Genomic DNA, 21,868 nt, shown 5'->3' with positions numbered 1-21,868 from the left:
TATTTCATTTTGGAGAGGCAATTCCTAATTTATGGTAAGTTTTACTGTCAGAAATAAGACCACGAAACAACGTAATCTAATTCAGTCTTAAAAGCTGGGATGCTAACCAAGGAGCGTTCTTACCTTTGTAGAAGCTTCTCCTTTGCATTGTCAGGTACGAGAGTTCTGTCTTTTCATGTGATTTTCACCATCAAGTCATCAACAGTAAGATGTTCTAGTCTTTTTTCTTTTTCTCCTAGTCCTTTTTCTTTAATTACTTCTGTACAGTGTGCCTTCAATTGATCCTGCCAGCCCCATTTAATTGATTTAGCTCTCAGCAACTCTTTGGGGCATTCTCTTTCTCCAATTTCTGTCAACTTTTGGTTTATCACTGCTGTCATCCACCTTTCTTAGTTCATCTTGCTAACTACCATCACTGTGGGCAAGGGCCATCCCTTCCCAGCAACAAAATGACCCTTGTGGTGATGACCATTATCTACCACACTCTTCGGCTGCCTGGACTTAGACTTATACTAAACGTTTTAATATTTGCCAATCTGATAGTTAAAAAGTGCTATCACATTATTATATTAATTTACATTTTAACAACATTTGCATATTTTTCATGTGTATTACGTATTTATATTTTTTCCTGTGAGGTTTGTTTTTATTTTTTTTACTTTTATTTATTTAAATTTTAAAGAGATTTTATTTATTTATCTTTAGAGGAGAAGGGAAGGAGAGAGGGAGAGAAATATCAATGTATGGTTGCCTCTCGTATGTCCCCTGCTGGAAACTGGCCTGCAACCCAGGCATGTGCCCTGACTGGGAATCGAACTGCAATCCTTTGGTTCTCAGGCCCCGTGCTCAATCCACTGAGCTACACCAGCCAGGGCTGCATGTTTTTATTTTAAAAAAATTATTGATTAAAGGTAATTGAAATTTGATTGTGTATATCATAAAACATGACTATGTAATACTGAGATTTTATACTGCTTTGAGGTTGTCAAGAAGTAGAACATATCAGAGAGTTAGTTGCACCTAACCTGGAGTCATTGGAATGGCTTAGTAATCGGAATTACTAAGTAATTGGAATTACTTAGAATGGAATAGTTTAGTAATTGGTTGTTGTTAGAGATTTGTCAGCATACTGATTTCCAACATTTATTGCGCTGATGTGTGTGCTCAGTGTGTGAGTATCTTTTATCACTGCCATTAGATAAATCATAGCTAAATAACTGGAAATAGTGCTTCCATTAGCTAACTTTTTAAAATATTGTTATCTATATGGGTTTTTTAAAAAAAATTTTATTTATCTTTTAGAGGGGAAAGGAAGGAGAGAGGGAGAGAAACATCAGTGTATGGTTGCCTCTTTTGTGTCCCCTGCTGGGAACTGGCCTGAAACCCAGGCATGTTCCCTGACTGGCAATAGAACCTCGATCCTTTGGTTTGCAGGCCCATGCTCAATCCACCAAGCTACACCAGCCAGGGGTATCTATATGTTTTTATATAAAGTGCCACTGATTGGATGTACAGCCTTGGGCCAAATCAGTTTGTTATTTGGGGCCTCAAATTGCTGCTTAAATGAGATGACCTTTAAGGTTCCATTCTCTTTCAGTGTTGCGTCATTCTGTTGAAAAACACTAAGGATTATTTTCTAAGACAAACATTGTCACCAAACATTGTCTTGTGCATTCAATTGAAATAAATGAATACTTAATGTTTTATTTGTATAGTACCAATATATAAATTATATGCAAACAGAAAAGTATAAAAGGGATGAGAGTTTTTGAAAACTTGTTTAAATAAAAATATTAATATTTTAATATTAATGTTATAAAATGGATAGGACAAATACCCATCCCAGTGGAAACCACTCTACTAATATGAACTGAGGTTATTTGTTTACATTAGTTGTTATGTTCACTCTCCTTACTTGGCTCTTTTATTCATAGTGAAATCTTTTTTTTTTTTTTTAAGGTTTTATTTATCTTTAGAGGGGAAGGGAAGGAGAGAGGGAGAGAAATACCAATGTATGGTTGCCTCTGCCAGGGACACACAATGTATCGTGTGTCCCCTGCCAGGAACTGGCCTGCAACCCAAGCATGTGCCCTGACTGGGAATCGAACTGCGATCCTCTGGTTCGCAGGCCCGCGCTCAATCCACTGAGGTACACCAGCCAGGTATTCATAGTGAAATCTTGATTTTGGTGTTTAAAGAACTTGGCAAATGAAAATGTTAAATCTAGAGCAAATTAGCCCATAAAGTTTAACAGTGAATGTGGATAAAACATTACATTTGGTCAATCTCATTTTTTTTAAGTGTAGGCTAATTTTTTTAAGATTTTATTTATTTGTCTTTAGAGGGGAAGGAAAGGAGAGGGGGAGAGAAACATCAATGTATGGTTGCCTCTCGTGAGTCCCCTGCTGGGAACTGGCCTGCAACCCAGGCATGTGCCCTGGCTGGGAATCGAACTGCGATCGTGTGGTTCGCAGGCCCATGCTCAGTCCACTGAACTACACCAGCCAGGGCTCATGTTTTATTGTCTTATGAAATGGAGAACATATGCAGTAGAAAGTAGACTTGAAGTTAGGAGATTGCATTTTAAATATTTCTTCCAACACTCTTATGACCTTAAACCTTGCCTTATTGGATTGAAATTTCTTGTCTCAGAAATGTGGGGTAATAGAAATCTACTCCAAATAATGGTCAAATGAGACAGTGTAGCACTGCCCTTAGCGTAGCTTTTGGTAGCAGATAGGACCACAGTGTGTCAGTTTTTAAATTTCCTTTTTATCCTGAATATTGTTTTAAAGGAGTATTTCATGTAGAACAGCTTTCCTCCATTTTTCTGTCAGTGTACAGCCCATTAAAGGAAAGAAGACATTTTCTAGATGTTTACAGATCATTTTCTAACATAGTTTTAGATTCAGAGAGCCTATGACGAGCTTTGTAGACTAGAAGTATAATTTGTGGTGAATTTTTATTGTATTGAGGCAGTATGGATGTCCTTTTGGGATTTACAGTGTGTGTAATGAATTTGGCCTGTTGCAACCAACAGATCATTCTATGTAAAATATTTTTTATTCATCTGGCTGTTGATTTTAAGTTGGCTTATTGTTTGAGATTTAAATTATGTACTTTATTGAAATATGCATATATCAAAAGTGATTTGAATTTGTAACATAATTGGATTTGAGTCCCTGGGAAAAAGATGGCTGGCCATGTTTTTATAAAATCATAGAATCTTATGTTTGGGGGAAGATTATGGAGGTTTTCTAGGTCTTTGTTTTTCCACCTTAAAACTTTAAAGGGGAACCTCCCTCTTAGTCTAGGATGTTAGCAGAGGATCAGAATAGGTTATAATTTCAATAGAGTTCTGACCTTTGATGTACCTTTTTTCCATCAGCCAATTGAGTACTAGTATGTATCATTGTAATTTGACCTGAGCACCTTTCTACAATGTATGATCTAAGCATTTCCTTTTTGAAGTTTCTACAAGTGCAGTTTGGTCAACATGCTGCTCTCCTTTTATAGGATTTTAATGAAGCAGTGAGAATTTGAAATCAAACTTACTTAGTTGAATTTGCTTTAGTACTATATACAGGCGTATTTCTCTCAATAAAGATGTGTATCTGAAAAATTGTCAATCAAACTTATAAGTTAGCAGATCTTTTAATAATAGTGCAAAGTGTCAAAAGCAAATAATTTCAGAATACCTGCTATGTGCTACTCAGTATGCTTGGTGTTCTGGTCTACAGGGATGGAAAAAACACATGGTTCTTGCCCTCTGACTTTATTGTCTAGTGGAGAAGATAAACATTAAACAGTTTTTCATATTACATTTGCTTATGATACAATAGAACAGTAGTCAGTGTTTGATCATGTGTATCTTTCACCTGCCAAGTAATAGCATAAGTAAAACAATTCCCAATGCCTAACTGTTGCATAATTTTGAAGTCTAGTATAAATGGTTTTGAATGGGCAACGTTATTACTCTTTGCCACTTGGTATAGATTATAAAGGCATCATTTTCTGTGCTGCTTTTCTACAACCACTTAATTGGTGTTGGTTGCCAAACTAAAAGTTTGAAGTAAGTGTGTGGTTAAGACGAGGAAGACCCTACTAATGTAAGGGAGAGCAGGAATTCCAGGAATCCATTTGGGGGTGGATGAGGCTTTTATAAGATATTTTAGGTTTGGAAATGCCAGAAAGTAAGTATCCTTTGAACATCCTACAGTCATAAAATATTTGAGCCCAGGAGATTATTGCCAAGAATTAGAAAGCTTTTTTCTATGTATATAAGGCTGTATGTACTAAATTGTTTAGAAGGGTCATTTGGGAGTGGGAGTGGAATTAGATGGAACCATAGGTGTGACCTTTTAACTTCTTTATTGCATACAAATTTTTAAAGTGGTGGAATTATGTGTGAATTTGGCTTTTTGTGAATTTCATTATTTTTCAAATAAAATTTATTTTTCAAATAAAATTTATTTTTCAAATAAAATTTCAAATAAAGGACAAAAAAATAATGGCACTCTATTAATGTGGGAGAATATCTGAGATTATTGTTTAGAGAAAAAGTTTAGGAAACTATTATCTCACTTTATAAAGCAATGATATATGGAAAAAATTTGAAAGACAATTACTAAAGTATTATCATTTGTTGCATTTCATTTAAGAACTAGTAGGACAATCACTTTATGTTTTTATAGAGTTTATACTTCTATGTTACCCTTTTAAATTCATTTTCATTTTGTCAACTGTTGTTTTCAATACTTGTTTTTGCTTCTCTCTCTCAGTAGATTCCTTGTTTCCTGACCCTCATGTCTTTTTTTATTTTGAATGTAGCTTCCTGAGGCAGTCTCTCATTTCTTGATGGTGTTAGACTGATTGGGTGTAGGAATCTGGGTGGAAAATCAGTTTTGCTCAGAACTATGAAGGGTATGTTACTTTATAAAAATCAGATAGTCTCTAAAATACAGTCTAATAAAGAATGTACTAAAGTGAATACAACCTAAGAAATAAAATGATTGACACTACCTATGTATCCATTCACAGATTATGGTGTGCCTCCCACTACCATCCTGATTAGGGTATTTAATCATTTCCCTGCATCTCTTTACTTTTCAAATTTTTATGCATTTTAATCAGTGTATTGTTTTGTTTCAAGCATTGAATGTATAATCAATAAACCGACAGATTAATAGTATTAATAATTAATAATGTATTGTTTTGTTTCAGCATTAATTACACTGTGGTAAAGTATATATGCTGAAGTTTTAAAGTTAAGTAATATTTCTAAGTTTTGTATTGGTATGTATACATATACTGGTATGTAATATTTTATTATGCAAATATATTACAGTTTATTTGTCCATTCTTTATTGACAGATTTAGAGGTGCTTATATTAACTAGTGGGGTGGATAGCTTTCAAAAATATCTTGAAACATGGGTGTAAGAATTTCTTTGTAGAAAAAAATTTTTGAAAATGTATTTTTAAAGAGAGAGCCAGAAACATTGATTTGTTTCACTTATTTATGTGTTCATTGGTTGATTCTTCTGTGTGTCTTGACCAGGGGTGGAACTTGCAACTTTGTCCTATTGTGATGATGCTCTAACCCACTGACCTACCTGGCCAGGGCAGGATTTAAGAATTTCTTTAGGGTCTATGCTTACATTGGAATTGCTAGGTTCATATACTAGGCCTATTATCAACTGTAATAAATACCACCCAGTTACTCTTCAAAGTATTTGTGGCAGTTTATGCCAGTTCTCAGTGTATGAACATTACTATTGCCCCACATCCTTGCTAGTACAAGATGTAGGCAGTTTTATTTTAGCCACTCTGGTGGGTGGACTGTGGTATCGCATTGTGGCTTTGCTTTTTCTGTTTACTTGTAAAGAGCTGTTTATCTTCTTAGCGTATATTCAGTTGCTATTAATAGTCAACTCTCCTGTGAATTACCTTATTTTTTGCTTATTTTTCAATTGGATTATTTGCCTTTTTTAAAAAAATAGTTTTTAGGGGTGGGATGGGATGGGAATAATAGACAGAAAACTGTACTTGAAAAATAATTAAATAAAAATTTTGGAAAAAAAATAGTTTTTATCCCCTGGCTAGTGTAGTTTAGTGGGTTGAGCAGTGGCCTGTGAAGCAAAGGGTCGCAGGTTCAATTCCCAGTCAGGGCACATGCCTGGGTTGCAGGCCAGGTCCCCAGTAGGGGACACATGAGAGGCAACCACACATTGATGTTTCTATCCCACTCTTTTCTCCTTCCTGTACCCTCTCTCTAAAAATAAATAAAAAAATAAAATATTAAAAAAATAATTTTTATGAAATGATGTATTCTTGACATTAATCCTTTGTTGGTCATATAGTGGTACTTAGGAATTATCTTCTCCAGTTTATCTTTTCACATTTTATATTATCTTTATGCACTGAAGTTTTATATTTTATTGCAGTAAAAATAATAAATCTGACAACTGAAATGTCAAATTTATTTAAATTCCTTTTATGATTTTGTGCAGTTTGTGGCTCTTTTGTCTTTTTCAAAAAACAGCTTTATTGACATGTAATGGACATAATAAACTGCTCTTTTCTAAAATGTGCAGTTTGATAAGCTTTGGCATATATGCCCATGAAACCATTACCGTAATCAAAATAATAAATATATTCATCAGTCTTAGAAGTTTTTTCTTATCCCTTTGTATTTTCTTATTTTTTTTAAAGATTTTATTTATTTTTAGAGAAAGAAGAGAGGGAGAGAAATATCAGTGTGTGGTTGCCTCTCATGTGCCCCCAACTGGAGACCTGGCCCTAACCCAGGCATGTACTCTGACTGGGAATAGAACCCATGACCTTTTGATGCACAGGCTGGTGCTTAATCCACTGAGTCACACCAGCCACAGCTCCTTATTATTATTTTTTACCTTTCTCCTTGATACATCCATCCATCCATCCTCACTCAACTATTGATCTGCTTTTTGTCTCTATAGATTATATAACTATATAACAAAAAGATTATATAGTCTCTTTTTGTTTGGCTGCTTTCACTCGGTATAATTATTTTGAAATTTATTCACATCGTGTATATTAATAGTTAATTCCTTTTATTACTAACTTCATTGTATGGTTATATCATTGTTTATTTATTCACCTGTTGTTAGACATTTGGCCCATTTCCTGTTTTTGGCTATTGCAGATAAAACTGTTGTCAACCTTGGTGTATAAGCCATTGTGTAGACAAATGCTCCCTTACCCTCTCCCGCCCCCACAAATACCCAGGTAGAATGGCTGAGTTACATGACAGGTTTTTCAGAGTGAGTTGTATCATTTTACACTCCCACCAACAATGTAGGAGATTTGTTTTCCACTTCCTAGTCAACATGTGCTTTGGCCCGTCTTTTGAATTTTATTTATTCTAAAATTAGTGGTAGCTCATCGTGGTTGTAATTTGCATTTCCTTAATGACTTACTATGTTAATTATGTTTTATGTATTTATTTGCCATCCTTGTATCTTCTTTGATGAAGTATCTTTTTAATTTTTGCATATTAAAAAGATTGGATTATTTTATTGTTCTTGAGTTTTGAGAAGAGGGAATGTATGTGCACATGGGGTGTGTGTATGTGCACGTGCATGCACAGGCTCTCTATAAAATATATTTCCTTTTTATTTATTTATTTTTATTCATTTTTTAAAAGATTTTATTCATTTATCCTTAGAGGGGAAGGGAAGGAGAGAAGGAGAGAAACATCAATGTATGGTTGCCTCTCTGAGTCTCTTGCTGGGAACTGGCCTGCAACCCAGGCATGTGCCTTGACTGGGAATCGAACCGTGATCCTGTGGTTCACAGGCCTGCGCTCAATCCATTGAGCCACACCAACCAGGGCTATATTTCCTTTTTTAAAATAAAAAGTTGCCGCTTAGGTTGCAAAGGATGGGCAGATTAGGGATGGTGATTTATATTACTATGAGATCTGTCCGGAAAAAGTCCAGCCATTGTTAGTAAAATGAGAATGGTTTGCGTGACATCTGTGTAACCTGGCCAAGGAGAGTGGACTGGAGTGCGAATATGTGAACAAGGACAGTGTCACTGTACTAGTCAGTGGGGGCAGTTGGCACCGTTGAGTGAGCATATGTACTATGCGGATGTACATTCAAAATGACTGAGTGAGTAGAGCAACGAATCTGCATCAGATTTTGTGTTAAGCATGCACATTCCCTCCACCGAAACTATTTGGATGATTCAGAAGACTGCCGCTATGGGCATCTGGTGATTGGCAGCTTCATCACAACAGTGTGCCCACTCATGCATCATGTCTCAAGCAGAATTTTTGGCAAAACATCACATCACCCAGGTAACTCAGCCTCCCCACATAGCCCAGATTTGGTGCCCTGCAACTTCTAGCTTTTCTCAAAACTAAAATCACCTTTGAAAAGGAAGAGATTTCAGACTGTCGATGAGATTCAGGAAAATATGATGGGGCAGCTAATCGCAATTGGGAGAACTATGTGAGGCCCTAGGGTGCCACTTTGAAGGGGACTGAAGCATCATTTTCCTATGTACAGTGTTTTTTATATACTGTATCTTCTTCAATAAATGCCTTTTTCATACTACATGGCTGGATACCTTCTGGATAGACCTCACATTTCTAACTTACATTCTGCCTCTGGTTCAGTTGGGACTCTCTGGAGAAAACACTCTTAGCCATGACAGATTCTGTTGTGGTGATGTCCTCCAGCTCATAGGGAGCATCTGCTGACAAGGGTGAGCGGAGATAGATGATATGGTGGATGTCATATGTTCCGGACAGAACTATTGGTGAACTCATGTGAGACACTCAAGAACTTCCAGGAAAAACTAGGTGAGACATTAACAAGAAAGAGAAGTCCTACATTACTGGGTGGGCACAAGATCAGCCAAGCCATGGTTAATTTCTGTTAAGTTGATCCCTTTTACAGCCACAGCGCTGATGGGGTCAGGGGAAATAGAATCAAATATATTCTTTGCAAAGATATCCTCCTGGGCTGTGGCTTTTCTTTTTATTATCTTAACAGTATCTTTTGAAGAACACAAGTTTTTAATTTTGATAAAGTTCAATTTATCAAACTTTTCTTTCATTAATTCTATTTTTTATGTTATATCTACAAAATCTGCCTAACCCAGTACCACAAAGATATTTTCCTTTGTTCTTCTCTATAAATTTTATTGTTTTAGGTTTTACATTTATTCTTTTAAAGATTTTATTTATTTATTTATCTTTAGAGGGGAAGGAGAGAGGGAGAGAAACATCAATGTATGGTTGCCTTTTGTGTGTCCCCTGCTGGGAGTTGGCCTGCAGGGAACTGGACTACAACCCAGGCATGTGCCCAGACTGGGAATCAAACCGCGATCCTCTGGTTTGCAGGCCGCGCTCAATCCACTGAGCTACACCAGCCAGGGCCTGTTTATTTATTTTTAGAGAGGCAAAAAGGAGGGAGAAAGAGAGAACATCAATGTGTGGTTGCCTCTAGCATGCCCCCCACTGGGAACAACTGGCCTGCAACCCAGGCATGTACCCTGACTGGGAATTGAACCAGCAACCCTTTGGTTCGCAGGCCAGCACTCAATCTACTGAGCCACACCAGCCAGGGCTGTTTTAGGTTTTATATTTAGATGTGTAATCCATTTGGAGTTAATTATTGTATATTTTATAGAGGATGATGAAAGTATCTTTTAAAAAGTATGAATATCTAAATATACAGGCATCATTTGTTGAAAAGACCTCTTTTTGAATTGAGAAATGACTTTTTACCTTGTTGAAAATCAATTAGCCACAGGTATGTGGGCCTGTTTTTGGACTCTATTCTATTCCACTGATTTGTGTACGCTGATCCCATTACCACACTCGTTTTGCTTTTCAAAAAGAAAATGTATTATGAAAGCTGTCTTGCATATAGAGACAGAAGTTAGAATGGCAGTTGCTAGGGGCTGTTGAGGGATGGCGAGTTATTGTTTAATGGGTTCAGTTTCAGTTTTGCAAAATGAAGAGTTCTGTGGATGGATGTTGGTGATTGGTAGCACAACAGTGTACAGTTGGCGCTTGAATAACCTGGGTTTAAACTATGTAGGTTGTTTTTAATAAATACACAGTTAGCTTTCTATATCCCCTGGTTTTGCATCTGAGGATTCAACCAACTTTGCATCAAAAACAGTATTTTAAAACAAACAGCCCTGGCTGGTGTGGCTCAGTGGATTGAGCACCAGCTTGCGAACCAAAGGGTTGCTGGTTCGATTCCCAGTCTAGAGCACATCTCTGGGTTGAAGGCCAGGTCCCCAATAGGGGGTGCACAAGAGGCAGCCACACTGATGTTTCTCTCTCTCTTTCTCCCACACTTCCCCTCTTTCTAAAAATGAACAAAAATTTTTAAAAAATAAAAACAAAAGAACCAACAGTATTTTAAATCTGTGGTTGGGAATTAACAGATGGGGAGAATGCATTATCCTACACCATTTTATATAAAGGGCTTGAACATCCATGCACTTTGATATCCAAGTGATTCCTGGAACCAGTCCCTCGAGGATACCAAGGGACAACAATAGTTACATTTTGGAAAGTCAAAAGTTATAGGTGGATTTTTGACTGTGTGGGGGTTTGTGCCCCTAACCTCCTCATTATTCAAGAGTCAGCTATATATAGTTATTGCCATAGAACTGTACTCTTAAATGGTTAAGATGGTACACTTTGCTATGCTTTTTGCTCACATTTTTAAAAAAGCTATTTTTGCACAATGTCTAGTTAAGAATAAGTACTCAATTTCAGTACTTATTGAAAGTACTGAAAGTCACTTATTCAATGATTTTAAAAAAAGCAAGGCCCAGAGAGGTTAGCTGACAAGTGATGGGGATAGAGGTTTGAATCCACAGCCAAAAGGCATGTGATTTTACTCTATTACGTAGCTGCCTCAGAATTTTAGTACTTTTTCTCAGTGTAATAATGCTTGGATTTTAAAATCTCCAGACTTCAGTAGTATTCTAGACCATTCCTTTTAGTACTAGTGACTCACTAAACCAGAAATGGGGATATTTGAATGCACCTTCCTCTTCTTTCCCAGTCTTCCTGTTATACACTCACCCACTTCTTTTTCGTGAAAACTACAGATCTGCCACAGTGAGAGCCACCGGGTCTTTAAGCATATCAATAAGCACATATTGCACGTGTACTACAGGAGCAGTAAGTCATGGATGGTCCTGTTCCAAGATGCCTTTCTCAATTGCTATGCCAGAGAGAGAGTGCTGTTTGGAGAATTACATACCTTTCAAGATTTTGATTATTGTTAATAATGCCTGTGGCCATCCTCCTTTTATAGACAGTCTTCATCCCAATATCAAAGTGGTGTTTCTCCCTCTAGACACTACTTCTTTGATCCAACCAATGGATCAAGGGGTTTAGCAGCTTTTAAGATATACTATCTGAGAAGAACATTTGCTCAGGCTACTACTATGCATGCAAGGAAGGTGGTGAGAAGACACTGATGCAATTGAAGGATTACAGTTGTATATGATTTAATCAGGAGCCGTGTTTGGGCTTGAGTTGATGTCTTCAAGGATTATGTAAATGGAATCTGAAGACATTCAGATTCATCCTAGACTTCAAAAGATTTGCCAAGGATTAGGAGGTTGCAAAAATCAACAAGGCTGTGGTTGAAACAACGAAGAACTTTAACTTGGAAATGGATAAGGATGACATCGAGGAGAATCTAGAAGTGGTTCCTGAGGAATTGACTAAATGAGGAGTTGTTGGAAGAAAAGGCAAAAGAAAAGGAAACTACAGGGGAAGAAAAAGAAGAAGAGCCCCAAGGAAACTACACAGTAAAGGATTTAGTAGAAGCTTTTGCAGACCTCAGCTAGCTTGTTAAAAAGTTTGAAAACGTGGAACCCGATACCAAAAGGTTTTCATTAATAGAGAAGAATTTTTATGATGCATTATCTGCTTACATACAAAATCCACAATGAAGAAAAAGAAACAAACCAAGTAAACCACCATATTGGTATTTTTGCAATAAGGTACTTCCTCAAGAAGAGTCTGAAGCAGGTCCTTCAGAAGATATTACAAAAGAATGCATTGTTCACACAGCTCCATGAAGTATTATTCCCCCTGAAGACCTTTCAGCAGAACAACATGTGGAGGTGAAAGAGTGATAATGGTGATCCTGACTCTGTGTAAGCCTAGGTAGGTTAACGTGTATGTTTATATCTTAGTTTTTAACAACAAAAAAGTTTAAAATAAAAAACATATTCAAAATTTTAAAAAAGAAAACTTATAGAATAAGGATAAAAAGAAAGAAAATATTAAAGCAGCTTATTGGCTCCTTCTCGAATCTCTGCCTGGTTGGCCTCCTTACCTTAACTCCAGTCTCCACCATGTCCACAAGGGTGACTCAGAAGACCTACAAGGTGTCTACCTCTAGCCCCTAGGCCTTCAGTAGCTGCTTGTACTCATGTGGGCCTAGCATCTGCATTGGCTCCTCAGCCTTTTTCCTGGTGGGCGGTGGCTACCAGGTTGACCTGGACGCCAATATGAATCTGGCCAGGTGTTATGATGGGGCTGGGGGTATGGGTAGCATTAGAGATGTCCAGGTGAACCAGAGACTGCCGAACCCCCTGAAGCTGGAGGTAGACCCCAACATCCAGGCTGTGCACGACCAGGAGAAGGAGCAGATCAAGAGCCTCAGCGACAAATTTGCTTCCTTCATCAATGAGGTGTGGGGCCTGGAGAAGCAGAATGAGATTCTGGAGACCAAGTGGAACCTCCAGCAGCAGCGTAAGATGGCTTGCAGTAACATGTACAACATGTTTGAGAGCTACAACAGCAACCTTCAGTGGCAGCTAGACATGCTGGCTCACATGAAACAGACTGGAAGTGGAGTTTGGCATCATGTAGGGGCTGGCGGAGAACTTGAATAATAATGAGAATGAGATTGACAAGTACCAGAGATGAATAAATTTGTCCTCATCAAGAAGGATGTGGATGAAGCTTACATGAACAAGGTGGAATTGGAGTTTTGCCTGGAAGAGCCGGCTGATGAGCTCAGCTTCTGTAGGCAGCTGTATGAGGGGGAGATTAGTGGTCTGCAGTCCCAGATCTCTGACATGTCCATGGTGCTGTCTGTGGAGCTGTCCGTGGACAATAACTTCTCTCTGGACCTGGGTGACATCATAGCTGAGATCAAGGTTCAGTTCGAGGAAATCGCCAACCACAGCCAGGCCAAGGCTGAGGTGATGTATCAGACCAAGTATGAGGAGCTGCAGACATTGGCTTGGAAGCAGGGGGATGACCTGCATCACATGAAAATGGAGATTTCTGAGATGAACTGAAACATCACCTGACTCCAGGCTGAGATCGAGGGCCTCAGAGGCCAGAGGGCTTCCCTGGAGGCTGCCATCACTAATGACGAGCAATGTAGGGAGCTGGCTGTCAAGGATGCCAGGCCAATGTGGCTCAGCTGGAACCCCCAAACTGGACATGGCCCAGCACCTGCATGTCATGAACTTCAAGCTGGTCCCAGATGTGGAGATTGTCACCTACTACAAACTGCTGGAAAGCAAGGAAAACTGGATGGAGTCTGGGATATAGAGCATGAGTATCCATTACCAATACTACCAGTGGTTACTCAGGTAGGCTGAGCCCAACCTACAAGAACCTAACCTATGGCTTGGGCTTTTAGGCCAATTTGATCTCTTGGGGCTCGGACTCCTTCAGTCACATACACTAGCACCAGCTTCAGCTCCTCCAAGACGGTGATTGTGAAGAAGATTGAGACTCACATTGGGCAGCTGAGTTCTGAGTCATATGATGTCCTTTCCAGGTGGACTACTACTGTGGTCTCTCCTGTCCTCCAGGCCTGCGGGAAAGGAACTGTGCAGCTGTGCAGAGGAGCAGTGGGCACAGGAGACCCACCCTGAGGATTAGCCTCAATCTTCAGCTCACTTACCCTTGGGGTGGAGGAGTTTGCTGCCCCGGGGGACCACCTCTTACCCATGCCCCCAGCTGAAAGCCCAATCAAGTGTTTTTTCCCCAAAGTAAAATCTCAGCTGGTTCTACCAACCCTGGATGAGGGCATTTTAGTACAACTCTACAATGTGTTTGTGTTTTAAGTTAAGTGTTATTACAAAAGTTTTAAAAATTTAGCTATTTGAAAAGTAAAGTTACAGTAAGCTAAGGTTAATTTATTTTTAAAAAAGAGCATTTTAAAATTAGATTTAGTGTAGCCTAAGTATACAGTGTTTATATATAGTCTACAGTAGTGATCAGTAATATTCTAGGCCTTCGCATTCACTCATCACTCACTCACTGACTCATCCAGAGCATTTTCTAGTCTGGAATCTCCATTCATGGTAAATGTCTCATACAGGCGTGCCATTTTAAAATCTTTTCTACCATATTTCTGCTATGCCTTTCCTATGTTTAGATATATTTTGAAACATAAATACCATTGTGTTACAATTGCCTACAGTGTTCAGTGCAGTAACATGCTGTACAGGTTTGTAGCCTAGGAGTAGTTGCTGTTATTAAGTGGCAGAGGACTGTATTACATTGATTTTCATATGCTGAACCATTCTTGCATTCCAGGAATAAATCCCCACTTAGTCATGTTGTATAATCTATTTTAATATGCCAGGAGATTCCATTTCCTAGTATTTTGTTGATGGTTTGTGTATTAGTGTTCATAGGGATATTGGTCTGTAGTTTTCTTCACTGTTGTGTTTGCCTTGCTTTGGTTTCAGATAAATACTAGCCTTGTAGAATGAGTTAGGAAGTGTTCCCTCCTCTTTTATTTATTTTTGAAAATTTAAGTTAACTGTTGATGCTGTTCTCATTCAAACTTTCTTCCCTAATATTACTGGTAATTCAGATGAAGATACATGTATATGCTATAGTAATTAAATTTTCAGGTTACATCATAAAAGAAACATGAAATATTTTATTGCAACATAATGAAAGGATTTTAAGTTGAATAAAGAACACATCATATTTCCCCCATCCATCCATCTGCTGTGGTATAATTGTGACAGCTCCTCAGTCAGTCATTACCTTACCCTAGTAATAGAAATGTAAATTGGAACAAATTTTTCTAGAACAGAATTTGGCATTATGTAAAGCCATAAAAATTAGGCATTCTTTGACTCAGCAATTTCATTTATGTGATATTATCCTAAAATAATTATCATGGTTACATGGAAAAAATTAAGTAGAGAGGTTCTCTTGCCATTATGTATAATAATGCAAAGTTAGAAACCACAATGTCCAGAAACAGAGAATTGGGTAGTAAATTGTGGTACACATGCAAGACTGTGCACCATTGAAAAACTGATGTTGACCCTGGCTGGTGTGGCTCAGTGGTTGAGTGCCAGCCTGTGAATCAAAGGATTGCCAGTTTGATTCCCAGTCTAGGGTAACATGCCTGGGTTGTGGGCCAGGTCCCCAGTGCGAGGTGCATGAGAGGCAACCACACATTAGTGTTTCTCTCCCTCTCTTTCTTCCTTCCCCTCTCTAAAAAATAAATTAATTAAAATTTTTTTACCAAAAAGAATACAATGTTGAAGATTTTATAAAACAATGTAGAGTATGATTCAATTAAAATGCTTTTATTGAGGCATAAATGTTTCTCAAACTTAATATTGTCTGTTTAGTAGTGGTCTATTTCTGGGTGCTGGTAGTGTGGATTGTTGATATTTTAATTTTTACTTTTCCATCTATATTTTTTAAAAATAAATTTATTGCTTTTTAAAAAATTTATTTATTCACTTTTGGAGAGGGGAAAGGAGGGACGAAGAAAGGGAAAGCAACACCAATGCGTGGTTGCTTCTTGCACACTCTGCTGGGGACCTGGTCCACAACCCAGGCGTGTGCCCCAACTGGGAATCTAACTGGCAACCCTTTGGTTTGCAGTCCTGCACTCAATCCAGTGAGCCACACGAGCCAGGGATGCTTTTCTGAAAACAGTAAAAGATGTATTTAAAAATTGAAAACAAAATGACGTTAGAAAGCATAGTTAAATTCCATAACAGATTGTAGGCTAGAATGATGGACCAAATCCAGTGAAATTTAATCAGGATGGATGAATAGGAAGATGGATAAATCAGTCAGTCATATTTCTGGGTTTAAAAAGATCAACTAAGTAGATATAGAAAGTGGGAATTGGGACCTATTAAAAACATACGTAAAAGACTTAATTTACTCTAGCCTTTCTCAATGTAAGCCACCAGCTATTCTCTTTCCATTCATTCTGTTTCATCTCATATCCACTGTAGCCTCTTCATGGGAGACCTCTGGTGCTTCCTCACCAGTTGATGTTGTAAGCGCTGTCACCGTCTGTTATAGTAGGTTTTTTTTTACTTTGTTCAAATTGTTGTCTACTCGGAGTCCTTCTATTCCCCTCATTTGTGTGTTTTCAAAAGTGACCCTGTAGTTTAGAAACCCAGCTCAAGTGCTATCTCTTGTTTGAAGTCTATTATAGTGCAATCACATTTTACTCAAATTTATTTAATAAAATATTGAGAAGTTCAAGTCAAAACAAGGCTTCTAGCTTTATGTGCAAAATTTGAAATAATGCAAATCGTCCTCTATTACAAGTCACATAATTTCTTATTGTCATAGGACATGCAATTTTAATAGTAAATACCAGATACTTATTGTCATTTCTTTGTGAGCCATGAGTAAAGTTAATGCACAGTGGGGGGAAAAAGCAGAGTTTAAAAGCACACTTCAAATAGTTGTAGACTTGTGCATTTTGAAAACACATGGGGCTAGGTGACCCTAGTTCAAATCCTGAATTCAACACTTAACCTATTGGATGTCATTAGGCAAATAGCAATATCACTGTGTCTTTGTTTTCTCATTTTAAAATTGTGCTAATCAGCCCTGGCTGGTGTAGCTCAGTGGATTGAGTGCAGGCCTGCGAACCACACGATTGTGGTTTGATTCCCAGTCAGGGCACATGCCTGGGTTGCAGGCCAGTTCCCAGCAGGGGACTCACGAGAGGCAACCATACATTGATATTTCTCTCCTTCTCTCCTTCCCTTCCTCTCTAAAGATAAATAAATAAAATCTTTAAAAAATTGTGCTAATCATAAATTACCTGGCTCATAGGGTTGTATTTCTTAAAGATTTTACTTATTTTTCAAGAGAGGAGGAGGGAGACAGAAAGAGAGAGAGAAGCAATCGGTTGCTTCTTGTATGCCACCCCTACTGGGGACCTGGACTCTGCAACCCAGACATGTGTCCTGACAAGGAATTGAACCAGTGACCCTTTGGTTCACTGGTAGCGCTCAATCTACTAAGCCACACCAGCCAGGGCAGGTTGTTTTAAATATTAGTAGCATGTAAAGCTCTTGGGGAAATGCCTAACCCTAACCCATACTATGTGCTCAGAAACATTAAGTTATGATTATTCCATAGGGAAATTTAGTCTTGCATGATTTGAGTTTTAAATTAGAATGCATTCCTGTATGAAATAATAACTACCCTGAAAGAAATTTCCCTCCTTCATAGTTTTAGAGATTAGTCAGGATACTGCCAACCTCTTTGAAACCATGGGGTGAGGAATGAAGGTAGAATGGGGATGAGGGGAGATATTTTCCCTTCACTGTAAACGCACCATATTTTGCCTTGTATAATGCACACTTTTTGCCCAAATTATTGAAGGAAAAACAAGGGTGCATATTGCACATGGGTATAACAATTACATACCATTGGTATAATAATGGGTATAATAATCCCTTGTGTAATGTGTACAAAAACATGGTTGCATGTTATACATGGGAGCACATTATACATGGCAAAACATGGTAACATTGCTTAGTAAAGAAAATCTGGGAAGTTCAGAAAAATATAGATGACAAAAAAGTTTCATATTCCTACTTCTGCCTAGTGCTAATAACCATGTTAGCATTTTGGTGAGTTCCTTCTAGTCTTTTTTCTCCCATGCATTTTTATTTCTTTCCAAGCAGATCTTTAAAAAAATTTTTTAGAGTTTTATTTATTTTTAGAGAGAAAGGAAGGGAAGGAGAAAGAGAGAGAGAGGGAGAGAAACATCAGTGTGTGGTTTCCTGTCACACATCCCCTACTGGGGATCTGGCCTGCAACCCAGGCATGTGCCCTTACTGGGAATTGAACCGGCAACCCTTTGGTTTGCAGGCCCACACTCAATCCACTGAGCTACACCAGCTAGGGCCCATGCATTGATTTTTTAATGTACAAATATGTTGTCATTTAACACATGTATAGAAATGGAGGGTATTTAGCAAGAGAAGTTAACTGTGGTAGTAGTTCAGTCGAAGGATGTTGGGTACCCGGTCTAGGTCATTGGCTGTAGAAATAAAGCTTAGGGGAAAGAGACAAGGGTATTTCTGAGGTTGAATTACAGACTTTGATGTAGTGGTTTCAAAGATACTCTTTTAGCTCTGCCATTTGAAAAGAAGAGTGTATTTTTCTGGTAAAGATGTTCATTTTGGGTATGTTGAGTTTGAGATTTGAGTAGGACATACAAATGGAAATGTCTAAGGGGGCAGTTGAGTGAGATATAAAGCAAGAACTTGAAAGATAATCTGTTTGGGATGTGAATGAGAGCACCCCAGTAAGAATATTTAAAATTGTCGCCCTGGCTGGTGTAGCTCAGTGGATTGAGCACGGGCCTGCGAACCACATGATCGCAGTTCGATTCCCAGTCAGGGCACATGCCTGGGTTGCAGGCCAGTTCCCAGTTCCCGGCACAGGACGCATGAAAGGCAACCATACATTGATATTTCTCTCTCTCTCTCTCTCTCTCTCTCTCTCTCTCTCTCTCTCTCTCTCCTTCCCTTCCCCTCTAAGATAAATAAATAAAATCTTTAAAAAAAATTTTTTTTAAAAGAATATTTAAAATTGTCAAGGATGATGCCTAATTGGGCTAATTTTTATATATTATCTATCTGATCTGTATATTTAGCTTTTTTAAAAAAATTATTTATTTTTAGAAAGGGGAAGGGAGGGAGAAAGAGAGAGAAACATCAATGTGTGGTTGCCTCTCATGTGGCCCCCACTGGGGACCTGGCCCACAACCCAGGCATGTGCCCTGACTGGGAATCAAACTGGCAACCCTTTGGTTCACAGCCTGCGCTCAATCCACTGAGCTATGCCAGCCAGGGCTGTGTATTTAGCTTTTTAAGGGTAGGAATAGAGTCTCCGTCCACAGTACCCAGCATAGTATTGCCACATAATAGGTGTTTATGGAGTAAATGAGTTTACTCAAACAAAGAGAAGAGGCTGTTGATTTTGGTCTCTGTAAGAATACCAGTGAACTTGAGGGATTTTATATATATATCATTTATTTCCTCTTTCTCTTTCAGTTTTATTGATGCCTAAAATTTAAATTTCTAAAGTAAAATAAGATATTTCCCATTTTTCTTTTTCATTATTCTGATGAAATAATTCCTTGTTAAAATATTATTTAGTTTATAATTCATTCATATTTTTAAAAATTTTATTAAATTTATTGGGGGCATTGGTTAATAAAATCATGTAGGTTTCAACTGTACAATTCTGTAATACACGGACTGTATATTGCATTTTGTGTTTACCACCCAAAGTCAAGTCTTCTGTTTTTAGAAAACGTAAGAGTAAAGATTGTTCCAGTGCCTACTCAAATGCCCAGAGTATGCTCATAGTGTGTGTTAAGGAGACTTCACTACTTCATTGGACTAACACATGATAAAGATTTTGGAATTAAAAAATATATAAGTCAATGCAGGGCAAACTGTAAACATAAATACCTATGAGGTGTTGAATGTTTGAAATTGTGTTAACTTGGTGTAGTCTTTGTGGAGTGTCTGTGTCCAAGGATGATTACATTGGTGACAGGAGCATTCTAAATACAGAGGTGAACTGTGGAAAGACCTACCTCATCTGTATGCACTCAGCCCTTCTCTTTGCATACTTTAGCTAGCAGTTGGTTAATTTGCATGTGTGGTTTGAACTATCATGTGTGACTCATTCTGAAAGCTCCCAGAGGATAGGCCCATGTCTTTCCCCAGCACCCAGCACTGTACATAGAGTAGGCTATCAATAAATATTTGTCAAGTGAATAAAATGGTGAGTGTATTCAGCATACATTTAGTGAGAATTGAGAATGTCCTGTAGGTGGAGGAGTATTAGGCCTATAGTGATGGATATGATTTAATATCCCACCTCAAGGAGAATAAATGCTGGTACTAAATATGAATTTTTAAAGCTCAATCTTACCTATGTAACAGATCAATACATATTCTATGCTCCTTCTCTCTACTCATTTAGCTGGGAAATTTTATGGGGTCAGTTTTATAATCTTGTTATTCAGGTTTTTTTCTTGTTAAAATTTGGGATTTGGTTTAATGGGGGCAAATACAGAAGGAGCCCATTTTTCTAAAGTGACTGGTAGAGAAGTAAGGTACTTAATTGAATGGGTATACTAACATAACTGGCTTGATCATTCCAGCATATAAAGATTCGATAATCCAGTGTGTTAGTTAAGAGAACTCTTACTATATAATGGCTTATCAGAAAATTCTTATTATTGGATGTGTCATTTATTAAGTCTAATTGTGGTTCCATTTTTTTTAATTTTAGACTTTGTGCCCATCAGGCAACCTCTTAGATAAATGGGGTATCCTGGGTGACAATGTGACTGTCCCTTCACACTGTAAACAAGTAAACATTCGACTTATGTTAGTTTTTGAAAATAAAATATAAATTATAACATCAACCTTTTATAAATTAGTATAAATAAATTAAGCCTAATCAGTTCTGTGTATGCAAAAAATATTTTTTTGATCTGTAGAACTGAGGGTCATACTCAGGAATAAGTCTTTTTTAGAAAGCAGGGATTAGTCTTAATTCTTGCATACCCAGTACCTGGACATGGTCAATGCTCGATTTAATGTTGTGTTAATGAAACTGATTGGATTTTAAAGATGGTATAACTCCAGACCTTTAGAAAGAACCATGATAGGCAATTTATGGCTCTGCTCATAGATTTTCATGTTTCAGTCTTCTATTTTCATGTCAGAAGAGCAGTTCTGCCTTTTCTTTAACTCAGCAAAAATAGTTTATTAAGTGATGAAAATAGAATCCTTTAAATAAACCCAATCCTAAAAGGCAAATAAAAGGTGTATGTGTCTCAGGAAAAAAAAAAAGAGAATAATGATGATGTTCATTGTTTTTATTTTTTAAATAATTAAGACTTTAATTTTAATTTTATGTTTTTAGACCCTATTGCAATATGCAAGCAACAAGAATGCATCAGAACATATGGTGTATCTTCTGGAAGTATATCGACTTGCCATCCAAAGCTTTGCCAGTGCACGTCCGTACTTAACTACTGAATGTGAAGATGTCCTGTTAGTGCTTGGCAGATTAGTACTGTAAGTTTAAGAAATTAAATCATTCTTAAAACTGAGTACTTTTGGTTGTAATGTTTGCTTAACTTCTAGTTACTATGGCATCATGGTATTCTGTGAAGCACCGTTAGAGTCATACTTTTTGCATGAAATTTTCTTTGCTCTGAGACTTCACACTCAGGTTCCCAGGAGATAAAGTATTAGGTTGGCCAAAAAGTTGGGTTTTTTTTCTTTCATAAGATGGTTCCAGTAATGCTTAGTTGTCTTTAACTTCATTTGAAACAATTTAGTTAGACTGTATTGTGACAGCTGTCATATCAGTGTGCATTTAAAAAAAAAAACTCATCAAAATTAGTGAATTTTTGTGCAGCCATTTTAATATTGAAAATAGAAGAAAACGTGCAACATTTTTGGCATGTTATACTTTATTATTTCAAGAAAGGTAAAAATGCGATTGAAACACACACACAAAATCCAGGTAGTGTATG

The 21,868-nt window shown here is 37.6% G+C and overlaps 1 protein-coding gene and 1 pseudogene across 1 annotated transcript in view; both read left to right on the top strand.

Annotated features, from left to right (window-relative positions):
- Positions 1-21,868, top strand: part of RLF (RLF zinc finger) — an 85,784-nt gene that overhangs the window by 10,248 nt on the left and 53,668 nt on the right. The window contains exon 2 of the mRNA XM_037032569.1: positions 21,250-21,404. Within this exon, the coding sequence (XP_036888464.1) occupies positions 21,250-21,404 (155 nt within the window). The remainder of the gene's footprint in view (positions 1-21,249; positions 21,405-21,868) is intronic.
- Positions 12,350-13,965, top strand: LOC118977621 (keratin, type II cytoskeletal 8-like; annotated as a pseudogene).

This window comes from Sturnira hondurensis, unplaced genomic scaffold (genome assembly GCF_014824575.4).
Source record: "Sturnira hondurensis isolate 20B ecotype Veracruz unplaced genomic scaffold, ASM1482457v3 Scaffold0021490, whole genome shotgun sequence".
NCBI classification, from domain to species: domain Eukaryota; kingdom Metazoa; phylum Chordata; class Mammalia; order Chiroptera; family Phyllostomidae; genus Sturnira; species Sturnira hondurensis.
The sequence above is the reverse complement of the archived record's forward strand: the minus strand, read 5'-3'. Positions and strand labels throughout refer to the sequence as shown.